At 40.8% G+C, this 18,897-nt stretch overlaps 2 protein-coding genes across 2 annotated transcripts; one reads left to right on the top strand and one right to left on the bottom strand.

Moving 5' to 3' along the window:
• Positions 1-143: 143 nt before the first annotated feature.
• Positions 144-1,272, top strand: LOC122395292 (nurim homolog). The gene is made up of 3 exons (XM_043392735.1): positions 144-477; positions 593-1,070; positions 1,149-1,272. The coding sequence occupies exons 1-3, from the start codon at positions 345-347 to the stop codon at positions 1,270-1,272; spliced, it is 735 nt and encodes a 244-aa protein (XP_043248670.1). The 5' UTR covers positions 144-344.
• Positions 1,273-1,454: 182 nt separating this feature from the next.
• Positions 1,455-18,652, bottom strand: LOC122395291 (dynein axonemal heavy chain 6). The gene is made up of 61 exons (XM_043392734.1): positions 18,492-18,652; positions 18,307-18,391; positions 18,111-18,234; positions 17,825-17,984; positions 17,601-17,742; positions 17,293-17,532; positions 17,073-17,229; positions 16,902-17,004; positions 16,638-16,821; positions 16,395-16,564; positions 15,904-16,305; positions 15,295-15,526; positions 15,069-15,218; positions 14,197-15,006; positions 13,983-14,129; positions 13,729-13,905; positions 13,323-13,640; positions 13,078-13,188; positions 12,858-12,994; positions 12,611-12,801; positions 12,436-12,551; positions 12,161-12,306; positions 11,956-12,101; positions 11,748-11,880; positions 11,463-11,679; positions 11,269-11,403; positions 11,014-11,199; positions 10,745-10,946; positions 10,472-10,653; positions 10,185-10,408; positions 9,905-10,113; positions 9,575-9,830; positions 9,310-9,501; positions 9,030-9,254; positions 8,712-8,967; positions 8,457-8,647; positions 8,215-8,387; positions 7,967-8,150; positions 7,727-7,898; positions 7,497-7,658; positions 7,265-7,441; positions 6,999-7,195; positions 6,692-6,937; positions 6,392-6,629; positions 6,011-6,313; positions 5,753-5,938; positions 5,505-5,677; positions 5,071-5,431; positions 4,773-5,006; positions 4,550-4,690; positions 4,287-4,477; positions 3,760-4,205; positions 3,490-3,690; positions 3,308-3,406; positions 3,111-3,253; positions 2,863-3,033; positions 2,614-2,793; positions 2,438-2,533; positions 2,081-2,281; positions 1,861-1,978; positions 1,455-1,776 (listed from the first exon to the last, which is right to left on the bottom strand). Exons 1-61 carry the CDS (start codon positions 18,650-18,652, stop codon positions 1,547-1,549), a joined length of 12,240 nt encoding a protein of 4,079 aa, XP_043248669.1. The 3' UTR covers positions 1,455-1,546.
• Positions 18,653-18,897: the final 245 nt, after the last annotated feature.

Raw genomic sequence — 18,897 nt, 5'->3', positions numbered from 1 at the left:
CATTTTAATTGCATAACGTATGGATCATGTCGTACTTGGATAATGCGAGAAACATTTTAAGATGGTGCCGTTTCCCGCCAAACAATCCGAGTCCCCCCTTTAACAGCTCGAACAAAGTTTTCGTATCTAGCTCATACGTGTTTAATGATTTTTATACACTTTGTAAATAGAGATTTGTAAACAAGTACAAAATTTCTTTGGAAATATTGTTTATTTGATCGATGAATCACAATCATCTACAATTGTTACGAGTATTGTGATTACGATGTAGAATAATTGAACACCGACTTGATGACTGAACGGCACTGTTTCTGAGTATTCGTTAATTTTATTTATTTGCAAACATGATTGTAAAGTGTATCAGTGTAGTGACGTGTGCTGCGTGTTTTTTATACACGTTTTATATTTTGTGTAATTTGACATATTTTCTGTCGTATCATAAGGAAGTTCAAAATATAAATATTTCATTGGAGAAAGGTAAACAACATTAATACATGTAAACAATTATTATTTTCTGGTACATTCTACTAAAAAACTTCGTCAAGAAATTGAGATTCCAAAGATGGCTTGACCTCATGAATTTATATTACAGATGAACATTTTGATTCTGTATTATGGTTATTAATAATAAATACATCTTTGGTAAGTACCTTTATGGTACAACACTCATTTATGGCCAGTGACTTTATGAAAAATTTATTTTGTAAATTAAATATGGATTATATGGAAAGAAGTATATACAATGTTACCAGTGCAATGACTTTACATTTGCTACTTAATCAATGGCAAATTATTCCATCAATCGCATTATGGAAGTTCGATACATCTAGTAATATTGTATGGTTCATATTCACTGCCTTTCATGTCTTGGCTTGGTCAATAATTTATAGCGGATGTTTAATGATGGACATATCAGAATTAACTGGGCTTAAACAAGTATACTATAAATTTTCATTTCTGCCAAGCCCTATGATAATGAAGTCTAGAGAACTGTTACGTTATTATTCGCATATGAGGCACCCAAGTTTTACAGGGTTTCTCATTGTCTTATGGATACATCCTTATATGACGTAAGACATACTTTCTTCAATTTTAAGATACCTTTTACTCTTTTTTTATATAATAATTAATTTTTCAATGGTTTGTAGATTAGACAGAATATTGTTAGCTTCGATACTCACAATTTACATGGCCCTGATGTGGACCATTGATAAAGAGGATTATAATTATCATGCTAGTCTTGTAAGACAAAAGCAAAGAGAATTACTTTAACTCTTATTTATACTGTTTGTTTCATTCGTATAGTTTTTGTGTTCATTGTGTTTAATTTATACATGTATTTGTAATATAACATTTTGTTCTGTGTTTTTCATTGTAAAATATGTATCAAACATTATAGTACTAATATATAAATATATATGTAAATACATATATTAGTACTGTAATTGTAAAACTTAAACAGTTGTTAATTAAAATATCTAAACTGTCCCATAATCTTACATAAATGCTACAACAATATTATTACATTAGTTAAAACATGGGGAACTTAATTAATAATTTCAATCAGAAGGGCTGTTCCCTTCAAAATCCAATATGATTGTTCTTTAGTGGATGGAAGCAAAACTGGAACAACAAAATTTGTACTATGTCCTGTAGTAGACAATACACCTGCTCTTACAGCTGTTTTATACAGGGGGCAAATATATCTTGGGTCATCTTTTGGTAATTCTAATACTGGATTTATATGTAAAACTGGAAGAGGCGGATGCATTTCACCTGAAAAATATTTTCTGAATAATTAGTTGTCTATTACTTTAAACATTATTTTAAACAATATACTTCACGAAATTATTATGTTACCGATGTTTGCATCTACTAAAACCATAGATTCGGAATCCCATCTACCAGCATCAATATAGAGTCCATGTATAAATACGCCATCTTCTGGTGTTCGTAAATCTTTATATATTTCCGGTACCTAACGAGATCATCGATTTGTCGCAAAAACGTAATTTTAACATACTCTTAAAGTAAACTACATTTTTAAGAATATTTAAAACGTTAATTGCAGTTATCAGACCTCGTGTTCTAATTTTCTATGTTCTTCTTCGATTTCTTCCTGATCGAGCATTACTTTGGTGATAATAAAATCCAACTTCAAGTGATCGATAGGAGTATTATATTTTCGTGCACACGTTTGCATCATACCAGTTAGAAATCCTTGCGGAAACGACAAACCGGAAATCCAGAAAGAGGTGGGTTTTGTATCGACGAACCAGGTCTATAATACGCAATAATTGCGAAATTGTTTTACCATAATCTGTACGGATAACCTCCATATAATACGACAATTTTACAACGCGATACGTATAGGACAAGCAATGGGAATACATTCGATCAATTATTATATGGGGGAAACCTGCATATTTTTTTATACTTGAATAAAATCGATCCTAAGTTCTAAGTTCCTTATCCAACTTCCCAGGGTTTTCAATGAAGGATAAACGTTCACGTTATGCCACATTTGCGGTACCTAATTTGTGATATATTAATTAAAATTTTTACAACAAATTTACAAGTTGAATTGGTCAACTGGTTGATGATGAGTAAAACCTGATTATTGACTAGTGCTGTAACGACATTTTCCAATTCCTCGGACATAACGACGAAACCTTTGATGGCTCGGTGTAAATTTTCTATCGACAAGTGTATTTTCTTTAGCAATATATTATATCTGTCGACTTCGTGAACGAGGACTGTAGTCAGAGATGGAAGTCTCCCCATCGTGTCCCTCTGCAAAAAGTCACTAACTCTTTATCTACCTGATAGAATTCGTCGTACGATCGAATTAGATTTGCTTACAATCAAGTGATCGGGGTTACATTTCGTGGGATCTATTTTGAGCTGAATTCTAGTCAGGATCATATCTGCAATTTCGTACGCTATATCCGAGCTAGATTTACCTTCCTCGGCAGCGGACTCTTTTGGTTGTACTTCCAAAATCGTGTTCACGATAAATTGCGCCTCTTTTAACTTGTACGATTGAAATTATAAACATTTTTAAGTAGGTGAAAACGGGGAAAGTATGTTAAAAAATTCCGTTCGATTACTTGATAAGCAATGTTCGCATTTTCGTGCATTCCGAAGACCTCCGGGTCGTCGATAATTGGAAAAGTTTCCACGAAATCTTTATACTCTTGCAGAGTTTCGAGAGCGGGACAGTAATATTTCCCCGACGGTGAGTAAACGTATTCTAACAAAATTTCGATATTAATCATCGATAAAGGTATATTTAAAAATAACTTACCGGTATCCAAAGTTTTAGGAGAGAAGAATATATCTAGGATGGTTTTCATGCACCTCAAGTCCCAATTGTCCGTGACTCTGCCTCCATAAGTGATCTCACCTAAAATAAGTGTAAGAAATATTTATTTAATTAACTAACTTTACGTAACACGTAAGGATCGAACAATTTAAAAAAAGTTAAACCTGTGGTATATATCAATGCGTTCCAAGGTATGTGCTCGTGCACACAAAACAATTTTAGATTCAATAAACAGCACTCTCGATCGCTGTCGTTAAATTCGTAGAATATATTCCAGCCCAATGGCCCGAACTTTTTCCGTTCCTGGATGATTGCGTGAAAGAAGCAAACGCCGAATATAATTCTGCGCCAGCTGTCCCCCAAAACTGTATTAAAAAAAGAAAATTTTTATATCGTTTAACTATTTTTTATCGATGTATTTTTTACGATCTTACAATGTTGCTCGAAATAATCGTCCTCCAAATCGTACAATGCTCTCTTGATGTTTGCTTTCAGACCTTTTGGCGGTTCGTTGGTAACTTTCACGGAATTCTGAAGAACGGAAACCGGAAATGCGACGCTGGGCATCGAGCTCAAAAACAATCGGAAATCGACGTGTACGAGTCCCTCTGATTCTTCGCTGATTTCCAACACGATTTGCTCCATTTTTACCATCCACGAGGTGGCCAGGTGGCAGTTTTGCAGAAACACCCATCTGCCCTCCGCGGTGCCCGTCCATATGTGACCTTCCGCAACAGGTCCTTGACCTTGACCCAGAGAGATAGAATCGTACCTGTCGGCGAACCCCATATCGTTTGCGAATCTCTGGAAACCGCTGAAGGGGTCAGATCCCGTCGTGAGTATGAACACCAGTGGTATTTTGTTCGACGTGTCTGTAAACCTGATAAAAAAAATTCCACGTTCTGTTTTTTGACTCAACGATACAAATTAAAAATAGAAAAATGAAATTTTTGTTACGCACAATAAATGCAATGCCGCCATAGGCGATTCCACGAATTTCTGCCCGAGATTCTTCGACACGAAAGCTGTGATTGCAAAAATTAGCTGACTCTCTTTCAGAGCTTTCAACAACATCAACTTTTCTATATCGGTTAATAATTTGTTCCAGTTATGTGTGGCGTTGGCTGTGTTTGTGGGAATTATATTTATTACCTAAAAATTGCATTAAAAAGATCATTCGATTGTACTCGTAATTAAAATGAAACGGAGACTGCAATGGATTACTTCTTGGAAATATCCAAGAGTTATTGTAATTCTCTTAAATACATCCTCCAAAATGTTGTTGAAGCTTTTGAATGTGCGATGCAAATAGTTCACTAATATCCACATTTGAGTCGTTACGGTCGGATGATCCGGTACATCTCCCTGTGGAAAAAGTATAAGACACAGTTATATTATTATAGCAAAACTATTGTTATTAATTTTTTATTTTGGTCTGATAACTTACTACGCTGATTCTCGTAGCCCCTCGTAGCATAAAGTTCCATTGCATGTGAGATATAGTACCAGCGTTCATGTCTATCGCAATGTTCAACATAAAACTGAAAATCAGTTTGTGCTTTTCAAACAAACCTCGCGAAACGTTTGTGTAGATCGCTAACGTTATTTCAATGAGCAATGTTTTTAAACGTTGCCCTAGATCCTCGTCTTTCTCGGTTGTTTCGATCACTGTATTAAACACCTGGAGGGATAAAAATAAACATTAGTAAATTTAATTGTTTGTGGACACAAAGAGAGTTGTTCACCTGATTGAAATACTTTAATGAATATTGATACATGGTATCTATATTTGCAAGATTTGCAACAACGAAGTAGAGAACGGATCCACGATGCGCGACCGATCGATATTCCTCGCGTGCCTCCGATATTTTCTCTTCGGTCGCCTCGCTCTCGATCAATCTCGTCGCGATGATCGCTGAAGTTTCTTTACTGTCGTTCAGGGTTTCTATGAGATCTTCGTTGTCCAGAATATCGCCACCTGAGCTGTACAACAACGTCAATATTCTGTCTTCTATGCTCTGTAACTGACCCCTGTCCGCGTTGATTTTCGTAATCAAATCGTTCCTCATCGTTTCGAGTTCCGGTTTCTCGAGGCGTACCACGTCCCTGTGTAAAATTCAATCAAAAACTCACTTTTATGAACCTTTTCGACCTCTGTTTTCGAGACAATTGTACTTACGCCAGCAATTGCTCCTCGAGGCCCCCCATGGTTACGGTGAAATTCACTATTGTCACTTTGATACAGACCTCTGGCAAGTAATGAGGGTTCGCGATTTTTGTCGTGATGTACAATCTGAAATTAGAATCATACTCGACGTCCGTGTCGCCGAAACGTATCAGCAGTCTACCGCCCTAAATAATATTAAAGAAATTTAAACAATGGTCATCTTATTCAGCATCTAAAATTACGTGCTATAAATTACTTGCCAGGATGAAAATTTGCTTAAGTAAAATGGGCTCCAGACTTGGATCCAATACTTCTCCCACTTCTTGAAGCAACACGGGTGTTCCGAGTCTTATAGACGTCTCCAATATCCTCGTAAAATTCGCGTCGGTCAGTTTGCATATCTTCAAGTTATTGTCCTGTTCCATGTTTCGTATCCATCTATTCGCCTTTGAATATTTGGAATATTAGAAAGATCAAAGAGTTAGATAAATTCGATTCGAGGGTTACGTAACGATTACCTGTTCTTGAGGATCGATCATTAATGGCCAACGAATAGATTGCGTTACGAAGATGGCATTTTCTGTGCTGACTTTGTCCCTCGGTAAACCGTAGGTGTTCCAAAGACGAATTTCGTAAGGGTCGGCCAATATCGCGATCAGGCTATAATTCTCGGTGGTTTTTATACGATAATCCTTGCAACTGGATAGCCAAATTTGTACCAGTTCCTCCCTGTATTCGTTGGTGAACGCGCCCAGATAGGCAAGGGCGCCTGCAGCGACCAGCGTGTCGCCGGTTAGATTGATCATTTGATTATCGAATCCCTAAAAATTCGAATAGAAAGTTTCGAGAGCTGACCATCGCCAAAATTTCCAAGTTTCGATGCGATTTCATCGACGTACGCGAGTCATTTCCTCCCATCGGATCCGCTCGTCGACCAACGCGGACGTTAGTCGACCGGATCTGTTCAGCCTCGCTTCCACCAGCTCCATTTCGGACTCTAGCTTGTTCAAATTGTTCACCGCCACGTCGTATTGCTTCTGCAAATCTTCGATTTTGCTTTCCAACGCGGCTAGCTCTTGCTGCTTGAGGGCAAGCACCTCTTCGATCGCTCGCAGCTCTTCTTCGGCTAGGTTTAATCTACAGAGACTCGTTTTAATCCCATTCAAACGTTGTACTTTTGCAGACGAAAGCTGATTCACCTCTGACGTTTCGGTTCGACGACTCTGTAAATCTTGGCGTATCCGTCCATCGCTCTCACCCAGATGCACAACGACCTGCAAGCTTTGCTTTGTCTGGCCACCAGATCCGGTCGGAATTCCGGATGTTTCACGTATTCTTGCAATTTCTGCAGAAGCTTATCGGATATGTCGTCTTTAGGATAGGCGATTAAGCGGTCGAGGAAACGCATGTCGCCGAGGACCAGCTTGGCGGTTGGCCAATCAGTTCTAGCAAAGGGATCCATGACTAACACCGGTTGCTCGGTTCAATTAACTTGACGAAACCTACTTTTCGCCCAGAAGTAAATTCACCGCCTCCATGACGAAGCGTACCAAGTGAGGTGGCTGGTTGAAGACGCGTATCTCGTTGATGTCGCTTTTATTCAAAGCCTCCAACGCCTTCTGAGCCTCCAGCAGAGCTGGCATCGCCGCCTCCAAGTCCTGTCTGGCGTCAGCTTCCAAAACCGCCGTTTCGTCAGCTTTCAACTAACGAGAAGGAAAAGGACTCTCTTGATTTACAGGCTTTTGCACTGGTATTTATCCTATCGATTATACTTTTGCTACTGCTTCTTCAGCGGTCACTAGATGCTTTGCTTTGTCGCATTCCAATTGTTGCTTGGCGAGCATTTTCACTAGTTTCGATACTTCGTCCGTGCTTGCTTTCAGCTTCGGAGCAAGGACCACTAAGTGTTCCTTCATTACAGCCACGATCTTGTTGGTCTCGAGAAGTTTCTGCACAGCCATAGATATTAAAACATCTAAAAATTGTCCAGCGAGGATCACTTACATTGAGACCGTTTACGATTTTACTTTTCAACGACTCTATTTCTTTCTTCCTCTTCTCGAGAGTGGTCCGGAACAGTTTCAAAAGTTCCAAGTAACTGCTCGGCGTGGTATAATACCTTCTACGCATTTCCACGAAAAATCGCGCGGTCGTCTCTTCCACGGTCTAAATTGTATACATTTTTATTTAAAAGTTAGTACAGTTCGAGCATTATTTATAGTGATCTGTAGTACCTCGTGGATTAAGACACAGATGGAACTGAGACTAGCAAGCTTCTCCGAATCGGTCGGGACGATTGCAGTCAGTGTGTTTTCTGCTACCGAAAGGAGAGCGTCGTTCGGCCATTTCGTAAACCAATCGATCGTACAACAATTCACCAGCGACGGAAACATGCGACAACGATGTCTGCATAACAGAATAAGCGTATCATCAGTACACAACTATGTATCATAAAACGGTATATTTAAACGAACCTAAAAGCATCGCCTATAGGGCTCATACAAATCATTAGATGAAGTTGATTCCTAACTCTTCCGATGAAGAACTGATAAATTGCATCTCTGTTCCCCTCGCTGATTCCTGTTGCTTTCGCCGCGGGTCTGGTTGCTATGATAACTTTTTCGAGCTCATCCGTTTCGTACAAATTCGGCACCTCGCCTGAAACAGCAAATCGACCGTACGATCGAGAATTTTATTTGATTACTGATAATCGAAAATTTACCCGTGTTAAGCGTGTTGTTGATATCTTCCAAAAACTCCTCGAGTACGATTTGATTATCCGTGAATAAAAATGTCGTGTGCTGGGCATTGGCGCCCGGTTCGAAGTAAAAACGTCGGAGATCTTCGTGCCAGGAGTTTCTATCGTACGTGCGCGTCACTTCAATCTGATAACACCTTCGAGCGTTCATCGGTTCAATTAAGCTTTCGTAAATCATCCTAACGTCTTATAAAGAAGTTACAAACTTGTAACCATTCAGGTGAGACGCCAGTTTCGTTAGACTTTGCTTCCCCATTCCACCGACGCCAACTAGAAGACCGTTGCCTCTTTCGGATCGAAGTATTCTCGCGAGCCTGCAAACGTGCTCTATGGCGTCCATGAAGAAAATTATTTGCATGTCTTTCCCGACGGAGAATCGATAATCTTCCAAGTAATCCTGCGTCAGATTATTATATTCGAAGTAATACCATTGATGCTTGAGAAATATTATTGATACAGACCTCCAGAGTCCTCTTAACTTTCATAATGTCTGTAAGTTCTTCGTAAATCCTCTGTTCTCGCGCCGCTCCGAAAGCCATGAAGTCTCCAAATAACAGTATCGGTGGTTTCTCAATGATGTCTTCATCCGGGAGTCTCACCACTTCGATACCAAACGTGCTAGCGCAAATGTTATTTAGAAGCTTGTAGAAATAGCTCTTGTCCTCTACATTGATCAGTCGATCGTGGAAGACTCGAAGGCATTCGTGATAAAAAAGCCTGAAACAACGCGAGCGTTGCAATATTCTGTCGTAGAGTGTCGGTTCTAATTTTGCACACACCTGTACATTTCTTGAGGCTGCCTAATGACCGCGGCGTCCACTTGCATGATCCCCTGCACGCACTTCGACAGATCGCGCAGATTGAAAATGTAATGGCTCTTTTCCGGAGTCGGGAGCAGGTCATCCGCGATTCTTCGATAGACGTCCACCGTCGCGTTCACTATTTTGTCCCCCACCTGCTTCACGGAGTCCACGAATTCGTCCAGGAAACCGGTAATAATTGCCCTACGAAATTCTTTTTATCGCTAGCGATCAACTTTGTGGACTCGCGAGGATTTACTTGAAGATCCCTTTCAAAGACAATTCGGTGGGCGCTGGAATGAGAAACATCGCGAAGTGTCTGACGAATCTTGGCGTCAGAGGGTTCCTACCGCCTCCTGGGGGGGCACACGCCGCAGCGAACACAACGTCTTCCACGTCGTTCCAGTGTAGCTTCTCTCGATCGTACATCCCTCGAAAGTCTAACAGCTGGCTGGTAGTTCCGTGCAATGCAGAGGCAATGATTAATTACTCGAGGCGGTTAATTGATTCCGTTAATTCGATACCGTAAAAGTTCGATGGGCGGTTGAGACCCGTAGGTATCCAGTTTAGGCATATTAACGTCGTCGACGAACACGCAGACTCGTTTTCCTATGGGAGCCCCTAAAACGGTCCTCTTTCTCCTTTCCAGTTTCAGTTCCAGAATCTCTTGCGTCCGACCGCTGCTCGTTTGGGCGGAAAAGATTAGGGTGACGGGTACCCAAAGCTGAGTGTCTTCCAAACCGTTCAACACTACCTTCGTTATCACAGACTTTCCAACTCCTATCGATAATAATAAATATTTCAAGACACATTGATAGTTGGTAAAAGAAAAAGAATTATAAATTGGTGCTAACCGGTGTCGCCAGTGAAAAGTACCGGTTTATTGATCTCCACCAACTTCTTCATCATGTAACCAAATCGTACCGTGTCGACTGTTGGAACGAGGATGTCGAAAAATGGCATTTCGCTGTCGTATACGAATTCTGGCATAATGTCCGTCCAAACGTCCAAACGATGATTCGGAACGTTCACGTACACATTCCATAAATCTATCGACGGCAAACTAGAAACGAGTACGGTCGTTTGGTTTGTTTAGTCATAATTGGAATAAAAGTACGAGCGTTGGAATTTTACAGTGCGTCTTCGTTCTCTTCGAACTGTTCCCGCACGAAGGATTCGAAGTCGTTCCGGGAGGAATCGACCACGTTGCCACCGACTGCCCAAAGATAAGCGAAAACGAATAGTTGAGTCAAAAACGTTCTAATCCGTGCCTTGTCCACGGTTTTCTCTATGGCGTCTGGCTCGTTCAAGATACTCTCTAATATTGCACACGTCATACTCGCCTTGCTGATGTCGACCTGTTGGCGCAACGAAACGTCTATCATTCTACTTTTTAAACAACGAGAATGGGACTCGTTAACCTGAGAAATAGGATAGTCGCAATTTCTAGTGCAATAGAGCAGGCCTTCCTCGAAATAATTTTCGAAAAGATTGATAAGCAACTCCCGATGCTCGTCTTTGACGGTCGCTTCGGGAAGAGTAGTTATCCACGTCTTCACGTATGGCATCCACTTCAGCTCCGCAGGGTCCACGTATACCATTCCTTGATGGGTGATAAAATTAGAATCATCGGATAATATTCCGGAAGAAAAGAAGTTAATAAAATAATTGTTTGTTTTAGTTGTTTCTGGTACCGCAACGACTAACAGTAGCAGGTGACGCCTGCGCTAGATCCATGACTTCGAAAAGCATTCGCATGTACGGGGTGAATTTGATCCTCTCTGAATTGGCCAAGCACAGCATTTTGTTGTCGTCTAAGACGGTGTTCAGGTTTTCGATCCATATAGCGTCGACGGGCCCGTCGCAAATGATCCACTGATGATCCTCCGTGTCAGACTGGACGTTCGAAACGATGCTCGTAAAACGTTACGAACGAGAATTTTTATTTTGCGTTGCTACTAACGGAACAGGCGTGACGAACGGTGAAACCGATCAGTCCATCGTGCCACTCGTTGGTCATCATGTCCACGTGTCCGTACAGTTCACCCATCGTGATCGCTTTTGGATTGATTATGTACGTGTGAACCGGTTTATACACCGATCCAGCTACACCCATCTTATGGAGTTTGTTGTACGTGTTTCCGAGAGTCTAAACAGAGACAAACGATGCTTGCTTGTATCGACATTTTTATAAAAGAGGCAATAGTATTCGATTTACTCGAAGAACCGTGGTCTTTCCGGAGCCAGTGGGCCCAACTAACATCACTCCGTGTCTCACTTGCAAACACTCGTGGAGCTGAATAGCTTTCTTCAAGGTGCAGTATTCTGGTTGCAAGTTAGCTTCTTTCAGTACCTTCGAGGAAACGGGTATAGATGAACGTTACGTAGTTGGTTAGAATAATTATCGGTTACCGCGATAGCCGTTTCTTCCAAAACGCCGTAGTCCTCCTCGGGGATGACAATTCCTGGGAAAAGATCTCCTACGATACCCTCGAAGAGTTCAGCGTCCTCGCGCAAGAACTTCGGTATATTGCTCTCGCGCAGAGCTCTGATCAGAACAACGTCCTCCGGCTTATCAGGATTGTTCCGTTTCAGGGTGCCAGCCATTACCAACACGCTCTTCACAGCTCTGTAGAAAATCAAGAGAACTGGTCGAACGGATCCTGTCGATCGGATAGACTACAGATAGGGAGAAACCTCATTCCGAAATCGTAATGATCTTGTTGGGAAAGTTGTTCGCTACTAAGAGTGTACATGAGCGTCATCTTCTGCGACAATGGCTTCGACGATTCGAATCCTTCCGAATATAAAGTGACTTCGGCGATAAGTTCTAAAAAATGAAGATACTCGATTGATAGAAACCCAAGTTGGACATTCGAAACACAATTTTTGTTATCGTTCATACTGTAATCCGGAACCATCATAGCAAACGGCCGGAAGAGCGCTTTTAAATTATCCGGCAGTTCCGTGCGACCTGCATAACCGGGATTCATAGTGACAAACGTAGCACAGGACATCACGAGCTTTATTATTCGGCCTTCGAACATAAATCTGTCGAAAGAAAAAGAACGCGTCCAGGTTTAATTTATAAATAAATTGCGACAACGTACTCTTTGGCTCTAATAAGTTTGGCGTTTCTGATAGTAATCAGTTGTTGAGCTATCACGGATAGCACTTCGATGTCTATCCTGTTAAATTCATCGAAGCAGCACCAGGCACCGGAAGTCGCAAGACCAGAGAAAAACCTGCCCATCATCTGGAGAGACAGAGGCCATGAATTTCGACGAGTTTGCAAAAGTAAGCATGTATTACGACAAGTGTTAGATTAGATTATTTGGCCTGATTGTTATTAAAACAAACAACCTCGATATTGTTATTAGCATACTCTGTAATCGAGTCCTTCCGAACAATTGAACACAACGCATTGAACTGCAGCTGCTTTAGCCAGATCCTTTGTCGTTTCTGTTTTCCCAGTTCCAGCTGGGCCCGCTGGAGCACCGCCTTTAGAGGAATTGTAATCAGTGCTCCAAATGGAACTCTGTTCGAATTCCAATTTTTACCTAGATCCAGCTGTAGCGCTCCCATGAGACACAAGTAACATCTATCGGTAAGGGGCGTTATAACGAGTCTCTTCTGAGCACCGAGGTATTCGTATCCGTAAAGATACTTGGCGTTGCTCATACGTGCCACGCAATTGTCAATTTCGTTGTCCCAATAATACCGCAACGCTTTCGTCCAGTCGAAACTCGTGCTGAATGGTAAAAAGTTAGAGAGAAGAAGAGAAGTTTGGGGAAGAAAACTTTTCACCTGGTTGTTACTTGGTTTTCGACCAGAGTTGTAACAGTATCTCTGGCATGAACATCTATCGTTATCAAATTTATTATTACGTCGCGTATCAATTGCGGTAGTTCCCCTCTCACCATCGCTGCTAATTCAGCCAAGTCCTGCGAAGCGCGAGGAAGAACGTTTTACGGGTATCGTTCGCGAAAATAGTCTTTTATAGGGAAGACAAAGAGATCTACTGAACCACGAAACATTTCTGCTCAAACGTTTTCATCGTCTCGAGCACGTTACCGCCAGATTCCAGGATGTGGTGAATATTTCCGGTCCAAAATATTTGAAAGACGGTAAGGATTATCTGGAAAGGAGTAGAGGCGTGAGTTAGTGGTCTATGATGCGATTATTTCAAACGCTTTGTTTTATTTTCAACAAGAATGATTGCTAAAGAAATTACTAATAAATACATTCCTCGGTTAGGGAAATATTTTTAACCTGAGAAGGATGCATAGGGAGAAATTCTTGGCGTCCTTTCGCTTGCAAATCTACGATTCCCTGTTTCATTCTTGCCCTCAGGGTCGTGAACATGGCATCTTCGACACGGCCTAGCCAGTCCTCGACGTTCCCCCTGGCCCTCAAACCTTTTCCAAGAGGAACCCTCTCGCCTTCCGGCGAAATCATCGCCACTATGTTCGTGGTCAATACCATCTCTTCTACTTCGCCTATGTTGCTCTCCTTCGCCTCGAATTCCAATCTGTATATCGCGTCGAAACATTTTTGCAAGTGTCTTTGCACGGCGTGCGGATTTTTCGTCTGTTTCATAATGAACGGTGTGTTAAAACGGTCGTTTTGTGTTCAGGAAAGATGGTCTGGCCCCGAATCCTCCACGTTTGATCGCTACCTGAGCCAAAATTTCCAAAAGCTCGTCGTTGGATAGGAAGAAGAATCGCGGAAACGCTACGCGCTTTGTCTCGAGGTAAGCTTCCAAGCACTTCATCACTTCGTCCAGTCTGCTGTTGTTCTCCTCCAGTAATTCCAGCAAGCCTGGTTGAGTGCAAGTAGGCATGGCCAACGGCGTCTAGTTGCATTTCATTGAATAAATAATTTAAAACGGCATTCCAGCGTGAACCTTTAGACAGCATTTATTTCAGGCACCTTGTGAGTTCGTCTCATGAGATCCTTCCAAAACTTGTCGACCTCGATGAACAGTTTAGCCTCTAATGGGAGTTGTCGCTGAATGTCCGGCGCTGAGAATATCGCCTCGAGATACAACCATTGTTGTTGCAAATACTGCCATGCTTCCTAAAGAAGACGTAACACATTGATTAATTTTTTATATTGCGATAGAACGGTTAGTCAAGATTTGTACCAAGGTATCGGTGAACAGATCAAGCTTCTCGATCCATTTCTCGACCAGAGATTGAATGGGCCCCACGTGACGAGACGCGATGATGGTTTGCAAATTAATGTTACTTTCGTCCATCGCTGTCTGAATATCTTCCAAACTGCCTAGAATGAATATGTCCTTTCCTTCTTTATGGGGCACCACGATAAATATCAGATGCTCCCACGTGTCAATGACTTTCTTCAGCATGTGTTCCAGATTGGCCTCGGAACTAGCCGCGGCAGCAACCTCCATCAGCTCATTCGGCTTTAAAAAGGCGCCGAGAGCCTCCAGCTCGGTCCACGTTTTCTTCTCATCGGGCTTGAAGATGTGGTTCAATATGATCTCTATCTTCTCCCAGTGTCTTTCCCTCAAGTCGGGATTCCTCAGGTATCCAAGGATCGGTAACTTGTTCCTTATCAGTTCCACGTTCTCCTTTAAGTCGGGCACGATATTGTTCGACGGCAAACCTCTCTCCAATTGAATAATATTCTTCATCGTGCGCATGGTGAACGAGGTGATGTCCTCGACGTCCAAAGTATCGAAATCGGCGGTGTACCATACGTAAATCGCGTTTTCCCACTCGGTTAGAGTCTCCCACAACAAGTTTCGCAGCCTCAGCTCGTTCGTTACTTGGTCCAAAATGTCGAATCTCGTCGGCTCGAGCTTAAATTCCCTTTGATAAGCACGATACGTTTCCGTGGTAGCTGCGCAGGCAGCTATTCGTTCACCAAGATCCTTCAATGTGTTTAGGCAAGCATCCACATTGCTCTCGTAGTCCAAAAGCCAAGGTTGCTAAGGGAAAAAGAATCATAGTTGCAACGAGACTCTCATAGACAATTTTGATCACAACTTACCATAATCTCGTCATGGATCTCCGATATTTCTTCGTTCAATGCTGTGATATCCTTCTGAAGCTGGGCGTTGAACCTGTTTATCAATTTTGGCCTCTCTTCCAGCCTCTTTTCCACTGCTAATCGTAGACTGGTAAAATGTGTCCCGATCCCCTGGTGCGGGAAATCATGAAAAATTTAAACAAAGAACGAGTTTGGGTAAAGCAAAAACGTGTAGATTGATCGTTACCAGATAATTTGCCATATCCACCGATGGTATAGGGAAAGCGAATTCTTCCATGGTGTCGTACAGCTCTTTCACGTAATCCAACCGACCTTCCATCTCGTCCACATTCTGACGAGCTTTGTCCACAAATTTGATATACGCTGCATACTCTTCTGTCGTCACGGGATCGATTTCCAGATAATTAATAGCGTCGATCGCTTCCGTTAACAAAGAGTCCACTCTCTCTTTTCCTAGCCTAATGAAACATGGACACTTAGAAAACTAAATGGAAATTCAACCTACGACTTCTCTTTGCGAAATTATAACAGTTCAATCGTTATCAATGTTTTAGCCAAGCATTCTGATATTTATAACCGGTAATGTATACGGAAATAGAAAGGTGATTAAGAGGATTGAAAATCGATAAAACGAAGAGTTTTGTAATAACTTTCAGACGATATAGGATGAGAAATGATAGCGCAGAATGGCAAAAACGTAAAAGAAGTCGAACAAAACGATAAGCGATAGCGGAATCTAGTTAGAATGTAAAAAATCCTATTGGTAATCGACGTTATAAAGATTCCAATATACGCATTGCAGCGAACTATGGAGCTCAGGTGTTTATTAAATTACCCAGGCATAACAGCTTCGATAACTCCTATCTTCCCTCTGGGAGCTTCTTGAGCGGCAACCTTGAATCGCTCGAGCTGAACAAAAAAGATGCCCAGTGGCTGGGAATCGATCACATTACCGATTAGATCCACTTCGTCTTTGTAACGGATGCTCCACTCGCGGAATAATTTGCAATCCCGATTGTCGCGAATGATATTTTCATCGAATGTCGTGGTCTCGATATAGAACCGTCGAATTTCCTCGAAACGGCGACGGTAACGTTTCACCGCGTCGAAATTTTGATCGAGGAGCACCTCCAAATTGGATTTTAACGTTTTCGTGATCGGATCTTGCCTCAGGACTTCCTGAATCTCCGGGGGATGGCCGCAAATGCGATCTTCTATTTTATGATTTATCATAGGCCTCGAATAAATGCGTATAGTATAACGTATAAGATCGTAGAATTCCTATGTAAATTGCGATCTAAGAAAGATGTACAATTGTTTTTGTACCTGGTGAAAGAGTGAAAGAAGGGATCGGATAGAAGAGGTTTTATGGCGAATATATTCTCCTCCCACATGATCCGGATGGTTTTTATAACGAAACGGAAAATATCTTCGCTAGGGTCCATGGCGATCTCTCCGGAAGGTAGAATCAGTAAATCTACGTCGAAGTATGGCGACTACGAAGTATTGTGATTTATTAAAAATATTTTAACACTGTTGCAGAAAGAATTCCGACGAATTAAAATGTACCTGAATGCGATGCGACGAGGGTCGATTTTCTTTCAACGGAAGATCTATTACATCGTTATCGATTAAATCATTGTTCGGTAAAAATTCGGTATGAATCTTCAAGGCTTCTATAAACTCTACGTAAGCGTTTAACAGGAGACCATGCATCATGTTCGTTTGCATGTAATCGATCAGATGAATGAAGCTGAACATTTAAACGTTTATTTACCCTAAATAGGAGTTTGATTACAGGAGAGTCAACTATCTTGTCAGGAAGCTACGTACCAAGAAAGTCTGTAACATTTTTCTCTTTTTCGTGCCTGTTCGATGTAACTCATTTTTAGAATACCATCTTTCGGCATTTTGAATTTAACGGTTCCAAATTCGCCTACGAAATCACAATAAGAACAAAAATACAAATTTCTACAAATTTCTTTGCAAAATAATGGTGGTTACCAAGTTTTCCATAGGCAGTTTGTTCTATAGTTATATTGGAATCGTCTGGCGTGTATCCAGCTTGCAATAGCGCACCCAAGCAGGCATTATTAACAATATCTAATGCCAAATTTCTAAACTCGTCCAATTTACTTCTCATTAACTCCAACTTAGCGAACTGTAAAGATTTTTAATAATTATTAGCGTACTTTTCTTTAAACCTTCTTTTTTTTTTTATCACCTGTTTTTCTACAAAATAAAAAAGTAACAGCTCCTCGATCACGGTGTCGTTGAAGAAGCTCGAATCGAGAAAAATCGAGCACATCGACTTAATTTCTAACAGAGCCTTGCTGAGGATCGGGTCCGATATGAAAAGATTTTCTTTCAAATAATTCCTCGCGTTCACGAACTTCCTGCGAGTGACCGACTTCCTCCAGACATAGAAAGTCTTCCACTTTCGAAACAGAGCGAACGTCTTTATCTGAAATTGTCGGAAATGGAAGGTACAAAGTTCAAGGTTAATTTCAAAACTCAAGCGCGGTTTTGTACCTTCATTAATTTTAAGTAAAAAATGTATTCCCTTTCCCACTGTTCGATCGGAGTGAAACTCATTTCGTCGGGGCCGTATTTAGTCACACCGCTAGCACTGATAGTCATGTAAGTATCGCCTACGTTTTCGTAAGGAACGACTCTAGAAAAAAAAAGTAATAGTAAAGCGTTGCCCCCGACATTTATTGCTCTCTGATTTCGTGAAAGGAAAATATTATATTCACTTTAAAGCGTAAGGAGTGAAATACTTTGAAGATCGTTTTACCGCGTAGATCATGTAGAAAAATCCGATTTTCGGATCGTCTCGTAGTCGTTGGATCAGCTCCAGCTGATCGACAAACTGAGGTGCATCAAAATCTGTCCCTGCCGTTAGTTTAATATGTGCTATGCACAAAAAGCAATGAATATGTTTATTAATCGCAAAATCATAATTGTGCAGTATAATAAAATACAGAAAGGTACCGACAAAGTGCAAAAACTATAAAAATACAAGAACGTTACTTATCGTACATTTTATTTTTCGCGCAGCAACGTCTTTCGTTGATACCTTATCCACTTTTTCCGTCAACACTGGTACAATGTATGGTTTGCATATTTCTCTTCTAATTTTTTCTTGCTGATCGCCGAATCCGGTCTACGAAAGTAAAGATCTATAGAATTCGTTCGCGTAACGATGGATCAAAAGAAATGGAAAAATTGTCTTCACCAGCGGTTCACGAATTTCCGGTTTGTGCTCGATTTTCTCGAGTAACTTCTTGTGCGGTATAAAAAAAGGTATCTCGTCTTTTTTTCTGTAAAAACAGTTACAGACGTATATTTAAATGTTTATTCATCAAACCTAGTTCTAAATTGGAAGTTACATTTTCGTACAAAAAGCAAATTTATAATTACTTTTTGTGACCGTGAGGTTTCTGACACAATCTGGATATCAAATTATGCGAAGGAGCTGCATCAAGCACATCAAACGATTCTGAACTCCTGTTCGATTCTCCATATCCGGAAACCCGGTCAGAACTGTCTTCGCTTGCTTTGTGCCTTTTATTTTTATCCATTTTCTTAATGTTTAATACTCACATGTTCATTAGGTGAACGTTAAATCACTCGACTTAGCGAATTGTAACGACCGACCATTTATCGATTAAACAAACGAATCTCCATTTTCGTATAAAATTTTATTTCAATAATAAAAGTACGGTTTCTTTTCCGATGGAATGAATAATTATGTTAAACAACAAAATCCTAAATGGTTGTAGTTTTGCTCACAGATAGAAAAATCATTTTCAAAGACGTACGAATC

The sequence above is a fragment of the Colletes gigas genome, unplaced genomic scaffold, assembly GCF_013123115.1.
Source record: "Colletes gigas isolate AHSC1104 unplaced genomic scaffold, ASM1312311v1 Colletes_gigas_Sc00005, whole genome shotgun sequence".
Classification (NCBI taxonomy): domain Eukaryota; kingdom Metazoa; phylum Arthropoda; class Insecta; order Hymenoptera; family Colletidae; genus Colletes; species Colletes gigas.
The sequence above is the reverse complement of the archived record's forward strand: the minus strand, read 5'-3'. Positions and strand labels throughout refer to the sequence as shown.

Coding starts and splice junctions, on each gene's coding strand:
- LOC122395292 (XM_043392735.1), top strand. CDS start 345: ATGATTGTAAAGTGTATCAGTGTAGTGACGTGTGCTGCGTGTTTTTTA. Junction 478..592: donor AAATATTTCATTGGAGAAAG/GTAAACAACATT, acceptor TTTATATTACAG/ATGAACATTTTGATTCTGTA. Junction 1,071..1,148: donor TGGATACATCCTTATATGAC/GTAAGACATACT, acceptor AATGGTTTGTAG/ATTAGACAGAATATTGTTAG.
- LOC122395291 (XM_043392734.1), bottom strand. CDS start 18,652: ATGGATAAAAATAAAAGGCACAAAGCAAGCGAAGACAGTTCTGACCGG. Junction 17,985..18,110: donor TGCTGCGCGAAAAATAAAAT/GTACGATAAGTA, acceptor TTTTGTGCATAG/CACATATTAAACTAACGGCA. Junction 3,254..3,307: donor TCCTAAAACTTTGGATACCG/GTAAGTTATTTT, acceptor AAATTTTGTTAG/AATACGTTTACTCACCGTCG.